Raw genomic sequence first — 9287 nt, forward strand, 5'->3', positions numbered from 1 at the left:
TTCTAATAAACAATTATAAATTTTATTTCCAGCTCTAAGTAGTTTTGCACATTCTTTCCTCCACACATTAAATAATCATACATGTTGTAATATCATTCATTCATTCATTCATTCATTCATTTTTTTGTTGATTTATTTATTTTTGCCATACGGTATATGTGCTCACCAGAGACAGAGAGAAGGAGAAAGTAAGAAATCACCAACCAGTGGAGATGGCCAGGCCACAGTCCCTTCTCCATTCTCCTCTAAGGATTTTTGGCACACATAGACATGTGTCTGCATGCTTTTCAAGTTGCTGGGTCTGGAACTCAAACCGCAGAGTTGGCCCTGTGGAATCCAGCACCTCAGCTACCATGGCACCTGCTGGCCTTTGAGATGTCTTCTTTTTTTTTTTTCTTTTCTTTTTTTGGAGAGGTTTTTGCTATAGGGCGCGTGTGCTCGCCAGACACAGAGAGATAGAGAGACAGAAAGCGAGAAATCATCCCCCAGGGGGGTGGCAATGCCGCAATCCCTTCTCCTCCATTCTCCTCTCGGGATCTTGGGCATGCACGCACATGCACCTGGCGTGAGTTTTAAGCCACCGGGTCCAGGACACAAACTGTGGTCGACTACATGGGAGTCCAGCGACATAGCCATTACACTAACTGCTGGTCCCTCCAAGATGTCTTCTTAACACTTGTTTCCCTTCTCTGAGACCAAGCAGCCATATTGATAGGTCATGTGTATATTAAATGTCCAACTCTGGCTGAAAACAATTGATTAAGCACTAGGCCCCACTACTCCAATAGTATTCTTTTCCTAGGAATTTGGAATTGAAATTTAAAGACTTTGATTAGCTAGGTATAGATACTACATATGTAAAAACCTAGAAACTTAAGAGTGGGGCTGTCATTTGGCAGTGGCCTTCTTCAACTACAGGCATAGAAAAGAAGAAAAAGTTTCAGATGGAGAATTAAACAGACCCAAATGAACTAGCAGATATAACAGTCCCATAACATCAGAAAGAGACTGAAAACAAACAGCCACCTTGGTAGTAAATAGACATTATATGGAGGAAGTGAAAGAAAACTGGACTCAGGTGAAAAGAGTTACGGTGTCTGAATAAATAGCCAGAAAATACTATTACCTTTATGAAGGACATTAAGGTATTAGTTCTCATGGAATAGGAGATCAACTTTTAGAGGTACAGAAATAATAGGGAGCCTAGAGAATGAAGTATTTTTTTTTTCACTTAGGATATTTTTTCTTGAACTTTTAAATGATTTAGTCATGAGAGTCCACATGCATGCTTATGAGAATGTAAGACTGAGAAAGATAGAGTATGGAATACTTTCCACAGGGTCTGCTCACATTGTAATACTCTTCCTCCAGGCCTCCTGCCCACTGCATCCTAGGAACTTGTGCCCAGAGGCTTTTAGGCTGACTGAGCCAGGGACTCAAATCATAGTTGCCATGAAAGATCCAATTTCTCTTGAGCAGCATATTACTACTCTACCATGGAGCCAACCTCAGCTGAGGAAATTTTTAAGTGATGTAGCACCCTGGAAGAAAAAGTATAGCAGGACTTTTTAGGTAGCATGACAAGGCTATGTTTTCCAAAGTCCAAGGATATTGGGGATGATGGATCCTCTGTGAAGAAAGGGATCAAAATGCAAACATTTCCTCTTGGCATTGTATATTATGAGATCTTCATATAATGATGGATTGGGATCAACTGCCATCTCCTGGCAGGAAAATATATAAAGCACTACAAGAAAAATTCTCCAGAAGGGAAGGGAAGAGAATTTAAACTAATGAACTGGTATAATAATAGGCCAATATAAGAGAAGAGTTGGGTCTGACAAAGCATCTCATTAAGGTCAGAAGCTTTTAAGACAGAAACTAAGACATGAATTTTAAGGTAAAACAACTGTAACTTCAGAAAGATACGGATAGAGGTCACTAGGCCCAGCAAATCACTGAAGGGTATAGAAGTACTATTCCAACTTTCAAGTATGATTTTAAGAGTCATCATGTGATTCCATTCACCAGCTTTTCCCCTCTGCCATGAGACCAAAATTTGTCAAACAGAGAATGCTCTTTCAGCATAGGTCCCCAAATGAAGATAATATGGAATAGAGCTGCAGCTTAAACAAGAAATAAATCTTTCTTCTTGTAAGTCACTAAGATTTTGGGGTCCTTCATTAAATAGAGCAAAACTTGGTCTAAACTAACTGATATAACTGGTATAACCGAACTCCCATAAATATTAGTTCATTCTTCAGTAAATCTCATGTGAGAACTTCTCATGTGGACAAGTTCATAGAAGGAAGGGCTATTAGCAGCTCCAAGGTTAGAGAATCTTTGCAATTTGAACTCTTTTTCCCACAGGAGATTCTGATACTTTTCAATTGCTATTTCTTTGCTTAAAAAAGAAGAGTCTGAGATCTCTAAGAATTTAAGAATTAAATTTTCTTTGAAAAATTCTTAAGTTATCACCAAGAAACTAAGAACTTACTTCCATCAGCTCTTCTTTGCTTGGGTCTTGTTATTTTACTTAGACAATCTTGATTGGGTTTCTTCCCCCTCCCTAACCATGGCTCTTCTCCTTTTTCCATCTTGGAGATCATGTCTGCTTTAGGAGCTTGATATCCTGCTCATGAGAAATGGTAGAAACTGAGTGTTAGAATTATATCCAGCCCAGAAATCATGCCTCAACATTTGCACTTCAGAGCCTTTCTGAAGTTTCACAAAGTAAATGCCCCTATATCTCAACTGAGCAGACTTTCTACTATGCAGGCAGGAGCCAAAGTATTCTGCCTAGTACCCAGGAAGCATTAAAATTCCTTAACCCATAAAAATAAAGGTCAGGATAAGCCAGGTGGTATGGTGGTTAAGACAGCTGGATCCCACATGGCTCATGCCATGGTTTCAGTCTGGGGCCTGGCAGTTTGAAAATCATGCTAGCCGTTGATACGTGCATGCCTAAAACTCAGAGAGGAGAATGATGGAGAAGGGATTATGTACATCCATCCCCTTGGAGGATGACTTCTCTCTCTCTCCAATGAGTGCACACACCCTATAGTAAAATTAAAATCAAGGCCAAATCTATCAAGGACTTGAGAGAGAAGATATCATACTGGACATATTTTTGAATTATGAAAGAATTGTCCTTAGATTAGCAGGTGGCAGAGTGGTTAAGGTGCTGGACTCTCACATGGCCGACTGGTTTGAGTCCTGGACCTGGCAGTTCACTTTTTCACTTTCCCTCTCTGTCTCTCTCTCTCTCTGATGAAAGTAAAAAATAGTAATTATGAATAAAATAAAATAAGTTATTCTTTAAAATAAGAAAAAGAATTGTTCTTACCCACTGAGGCCAGGTTATTACAGTTCTCCAGCATCACATCCTTATACAGGTTTCTCTGAGCAGGATCCAGCTGCTTCCATTCCTTCTGGCTAAAGGCCATAGTCACATCTTCGAATGCGATCGATCCCTGGTAACAGCATAATCCGGGTTCAGCATTGTCTTATCCACATTTGGTGAATGATTCAGACAAGCTAATAATTTACTCTTACCCTGACCACTCACTGTTGATCATAATGTTATATAAGACAACTACATTTAACCCAATTTTGCACTTTTTTGAGAAACAAAAATCAAACTAAGAAATGTCCCTGTAGTGGATTTGTTTATTCAAGACCATAAAATCATATAAATATCAGATATAGAATGAATCAAAACCAAAACATAATAGTTGTTTTTCCTTCTATAACAATGGATGCTAAAAGGTTAGGAAGTGGTATTTATAGTTTACATAGAGTTCTAGAGAAGTCGAGCTGTTAATTTCTATAATAGGTCAAAAATCATTTGTGTTTGGTGACAAAAGTAAGAAATCAATAGTTTAGGCATGTAAGGACACAGTATATATGTACTGTAGAAATAGAGATGGTGAAAGAAACACAAGAAGAGAAGGAAGAAGGAGGATGAGGGAAGGAGAAGAAAAATAAAATAAGTAATTTTTAAAATAAGGAAAATTGGAGGACAGTTGGTGGTGTGGTGGCTAAGTCAGCTGGATTCCTCATGGCCGATTATGCAGTTAGAGTCCTGGACCCAGTTGCTTGAAAAACATGCTGGGTGTGTTTGCATTCATGCCCAAAATCCCAAAAAGAAGAATGAAGGAGAATGGATTGCAGTATGGCTATCCCCCATGTGGGGGAAGAGGGTACTTAATCACTTCCTTCTCTGTCTCTCTCAGTCTCTCTCCTCTGGTGAGCACACATGGCCTCTAACAGTATTTTTTTTTAATTGTTTTAAATAAATAGGGGCTGACAGGTGGCTTGGTGGTTAGGGCTGTTGGACTCCCCCGTGGCTGACTATGGTTCCAGTTCCAGACCTGGCAGCTTGCTTTCTCACTCCCCCCACCCCGTCTTTCTCTGATCAAATTAAAATAATAAAATGATAATAAAGTTAAAATAATTTTTAAAAATTGTTTTAAATAAATAAAAGAAGGAAAATTGGATCAGAAAAAAAAAAAGATTTCCTGCTTGGGAAAGACTTAATGGATAAGAGAGAATCATGAGTAAAATTGTCTGGATTGGGTTACTAACCTGAGGATGTGTTTGTGCAGCTATTATGAAAGTATCCTTAAAATAAGGAGTAATGATATGAAAAAAATATAAGCAGCAGGGCCAGCAGGTGGTGTAGTGGTTAAAGCACTAGACTCCCACATGGCTGACAGAAGTTCAAGTCCTGGACCTGGTGGCTTGAAACTCACAGAGGGTATGTCTGTGTGCATGGCCAAAACCCCAGGAGGAGAATGGAGGAGAAGGGACTGCATTGTGCCTATATCTCCGGGGATAGGGGGTGGTGATTTCTCACTGTCTCTCTGTCTCTCTCTGGTGAGTATATGCACACTATGGCAAAAAAAACTTAAAAAAAAATAAGCAAAAATATAATTGGGAGGGATTTGGATTAGGAGAGAAATTAAAGCATGTTAAAGTTCTCCTCTTGTGGAGCCAGCAGGTGGTGTGGTAGTTAAGGTGCTAGACTGTCACATGGCCAACCTCAGTTCAAGTCCCAAACCCAGAGGCTTGAAACTCACATCAAGTACGTGTGTGTGCATGCCCAAAATTCTAAGAGGAGAATGAAGGAGGATTGTGGTGTGGCCACACCCCTGGGGGATGATTTCTCACTTTCCCTCTCTATCTTACTCTCTCTCTCTGGTGAGTGCCCATACCCTATAACAAACATCTAAAAACAAACAAACAAACAAAAAAAACCACTCCTCTTGTTAGGCAGGTAAGATGAGGATGATGAAGCTATTGGGAAAATTTTGATACCAATAACTAGACATTTAAACATTTTGCTTAACATATAATCTCTGACCGCTACAGACTACCAATTACCTGCATATGTCACCAATCTCTAACCCTGCAGACCACTAGTCATTGACTTCTCATAATCTCCCATCATTAATTGTCACTGGCCTCCCAATCTCCTAGCCAGTACATTTCTCCCTAATCACTGAGCCTATAATTCCAAAATGACTGAACCCAACTAATCTCACAACCACTAACAGCAGATCTCTCCAATCACTTACTCCTCCACCCCCACAAACGCTCTGATCACATATCCCCACAGGTTCCTCAACCACTGATACCCATAAAACACAAGTCTATCTCCCATATGTCTCCAAGTCCTTCATCCTATCCATCTTCAATCACTAACACCAATAGAACTCTTAAGCAGTGGCACTTAGAAAAACGCTAATATCAGCAACCTCCACTTCACTCTGAATCTCTTTAAGCCATTCCCTTTGGCTGCTTGGTTTAATTGAAATCTGTCTCCTCAGAGTCCTACTTCCTTACAGTGGTCTCAAGTGGAAGTTGTTTGTCTTTTTATTTTTTCTCATGACTCATGTACTTCAGTGTTTGAAGTTGAGGTAAATGATTACCTCAATCATTTCTTATTCCTCCTTCAAAATCTCTAACTTCTTTAGAATGTCACGAGATATTAACCTATTAACCCTCCGTGGCTCAATAATTCACTGAGCATACTGACAGGATTCAGCATACAGTTGTAGTAAAAGTTATGATTTATTACAGCAAAAGGATACGAGGAAAATTACTAAATCAGCATGGGGTGAAGCCCAGAGGAAATCAAGCACATCACCATTCTTGCCTTTGCCTATTACAATAAATCCCCAAATGACCTCCCTGTGCCTCCTCTGCAGCTCATCTTCCATAGAGTAATCAAGGTAATCTCTTTAAAGTGTCAATCAGATCAGATCATTCCCCTCCTTTAACTCAATGATTTTTCACTGCAACTGGAATAAGAGCCAAATCCTTACCCTGGACAATAAGATCTTGCCATGGTCTGGTACTTTCCTACCACTCTGATTCACATCTTTCTACTTTCCCTCTGACTGTAGGGAGTGGCCCAATCTGAAAAAACATGGTGGCCTTCAGCCAGATATAGAAACATGTGAGAGTTTCATTTGCATAGCTAAGAAAGCATTAAAATTAGAATATGCTAACTGCTGTACTGCAAAGCAAAATCTGTCTAAGGAAACCACATGTGTTATTCAGATTTTGCCCAAAAGGATCAGAAGAAACCAAGTGGCACCAGTAGTTTTCACATCGACAGCCGATTAACATCTGAAAACAAGTGGCTTTGCATTCCATTTCCTCTTCCCCCATTTTCTGCCCTGTAAAATAATAAATGAGGCTCGTTCCAGGTTGTGGCTTTCTCCATCAGAGAAGTCGGCCCCACTTGATCCTCACTTTTCTATACTTGTATATCTTTGTGTGTTTGTTGTTACATTTATTTCTAATCCACAGTCTCCCCCATTCAAAAAAAACTTGTTCAGTCGAGCAAGTCCTGGCAATTCTCCAACCACACTAATCTTCCTTCTGTTTTTTTAAACATACCAAATTCATTCCTACCTCAGGGCCTTTGTAGTTAATGTTCCTTCTTCCTGGGACACTTTATTTGCATTTCTGCATGCCTACCTCTCATTATCATTTATGCCTCTGCTCAAGTGCTATTTCCTCAAAAAATGTTTTCCTTGATTTACCTGAATAAAGCCACGCACTCTATAATTTCACTCACTCTTTACTACATTATCCTCTCTTACTTTCTTCATAGCGCTTACTAGTGAGTTTGTGAAATTATCTTATGTTTTGTGTCTTTTTCCTATTTCTAGAATATAAAGAAATTGATAGGTACTCTGTGTTAAGTTTGATTTGGGAGTGGTGGCAAAGTCAGAGGGGCAAAGGTGAAAATACCGGTCAGGCTTTGAGGTTTAATAAAACCAGCATAATTTATTCCTCGGCCTGGGGAGTCACACCCAGGGTGGGTGCTGCTCGTTCTTAAAGGGCCATTGTCCAATAGGTGCTCGCCATGGGTCCTTGTCTGGCCAATGAAGTTCGCGGTTTCTGTTCAGCTTTGGAGGGTGCGACAAATGCTGAAGGGCAGGAAAGTTCATTGGTGGTGGCGGGCCAGGTGTGGACAACAGGAAAGTTCCTGCTGGCGGGAATGTTTTCGCCATGTTTCTTTTCCCTTCCCCCAGACCTTACACTCTGGGTCTATTTTCTGTGTTCCCAATACTTTAACCACTCACTTACTGGTATAAAATAGGTATTCATTTTACAGATGTTCTGTTCCCACATGTTTATAATCACTGATCCTCAAATATTGCTATCATTAGTCTTCTCAAACTTCTCTGTTATGGAACTCTACAAGTTCCAATCACCAACCTCCTTAGAACAATCAACCCTTAACTTTTCCAGACTTCCTATCACTGACCTCTAGAGAAACCCCTACTCACTAAACCCTGCAATGCCTCTAAACTCCTGACCTCTTAGGCTCCTAGTCACAGAATCATAGAGGGTCTTTAGTCATTTAATTTCTGCTAATTACTTCATCACTGAAAGCACAGTTATGACTCCTAGACACCACCTAATCACTGATTTGCACAACCCAATCACCTTTCCTTCCAAGATAACAAAAATTATCCACTATCCCCAAAGGACCTCAACATTGACTCCTTAAACTCCACAAAGGACTATCCACCCCCTGTCCCTAGATTCCTCCATTACTCATCATAGCAAATTAATCACTGAAAAGTCACTGCTAATCAGATTTCCACAAACATCATCATCACTGACCACCAGGCTCCAGTCTCTGTTCCTCATAAATATTCCCAATTACTGAACTCCGAAACCCCAATACTGGCCCTCTTTGACAATGAAGTCGATTATGACCACAGGCACCCAAATGGCTGGCTCCCACAGGTATTTCAAGTCGTCTCCTTCACAGATCTTCCCATTCTCTGACACATCCTGATCTCTAAAGCTTTGCAAACCCTGATCTTTCAATAACTTGCACAAATGCCCCCCCCCCACCTCCTTCCATTCCTGTCTGGGCAGATCCCTCAAAACACTGATTTCCTAAAACTATAGTACTCTCTGATCCCATATCCCCATCTATCATGACCCTAAGATTCTTCAGAACACAGACCACCGAAAAGACCTACGGCACCCACTCCACTAATCACCTCTCATCACAGACGATAATAATCCTCCAATCACTGCCCCTCAATGACACCATCGCTGACGGACAAGCGGCGCCCCATCAGCGCGCTCACCGTGGAGCTGGCCCCGGGCTCAGACGCAGCCATCTGCAGCGGACTCCCGGCCTCGCCAGCGGTTTCCGTCCTCCTCCTCTGGTCCACGATCTCTGGCTTTGTTAGAATTTGGTCGCAGCCGAGGGTCGACATGGCGGCCACTCGGAGCGCGGTTTCAGCGGGTCTGCAGCAGCGATGGCGGCGCCCTCGGGTGCCCTCGGGGAATCGCCCATGGGCGCAGCCATCTTGGCATAGGCCGCGCCGTACAGCCGAAACGCAGGGGCCTCTGGGACCTGCGCGGGGCCTCACTGAATGAGGGGATTACGTGGAGGGTCGTGGTGAGGTCTGCGGGACAGTGTCGGGCGCCCGGCTCCGTGATCACTGCTGGGAAGCCCTGGGGCCGACACCCCGCCTCTGGGCGCTCAGAGAAGTCAGCGCGGGAAGACCGCGCACAGAAATCGGAATAGCTTCTCCGAATTAGTCAATGTGAGCAGCTGCTTGAAATCTGAGGATCTCAGTGCTGAGTGCGCATTCCAGAGAGCTAGGAGGAAGAGAAAAGTCCGCTTGGGCATAAAACATTCTTTTATAAAGAGATGGCGTTAATCTTTGAGAGAGATACCAAACCTTTCGTTTTTGGTTTAAGAAGGATGTGGCCGGATGGGGAGTGAAGCTGGAGGTTAA

At 41.8% G+C, this 9287-nt stretch overlaps 1 protein-coding gene across 2 annotated transcripts in view; it reads right to left on the reverse strand.

Annotated features, from left to right (window-relative positions):
• Positions 1-8904, reverse strand: part of ZFP37 (ZFP37 zinc finger protein) — a 15018-nt gene extending 6114 nt beyond the window's left edge. Inside the window, exons 1-3 of one of the 2 annotated variants that reach the window (XM_006142748.3) lie at positions 8628-8904; positions 3347-3473; positions 2498-2632 (exon numbers count right to left, since the gene is read on the reverse strand). In XM_006142748.3, the coding sequence (XP_006142810.1) occupies positions 2498-2632; positions 3347-3473; positions 8628-8759 (394 nt within the window). In that variant the 5' untranslated portion in view covers positions 8760-8904. Of the gene's footprint in view, positions 1-2497; positions 2633-3346; positions 3474-8537 lie in introns of both variants that reach the window. The other variant, XM_014585546.2, reaches the window with a different exon arrangement.
• Between the last annotated feature and the right edge of the window lie 383 nt (positions 8905-9287).

This window comes from Tupaia chinensis, unplaced genomic scaffold, assembly GCF_000334495.1.
Source record: "Tupaia chinensis unplaced genomic scaffold, TupChi_1.0 Scaffold000081_1, whole genome shotgun sequence".
NCBI lineage: Eukaryota > Metazoa > Chordata > Mammalia > Scandentia > Tupaiidae > Tupaia > Tupaia belangeri.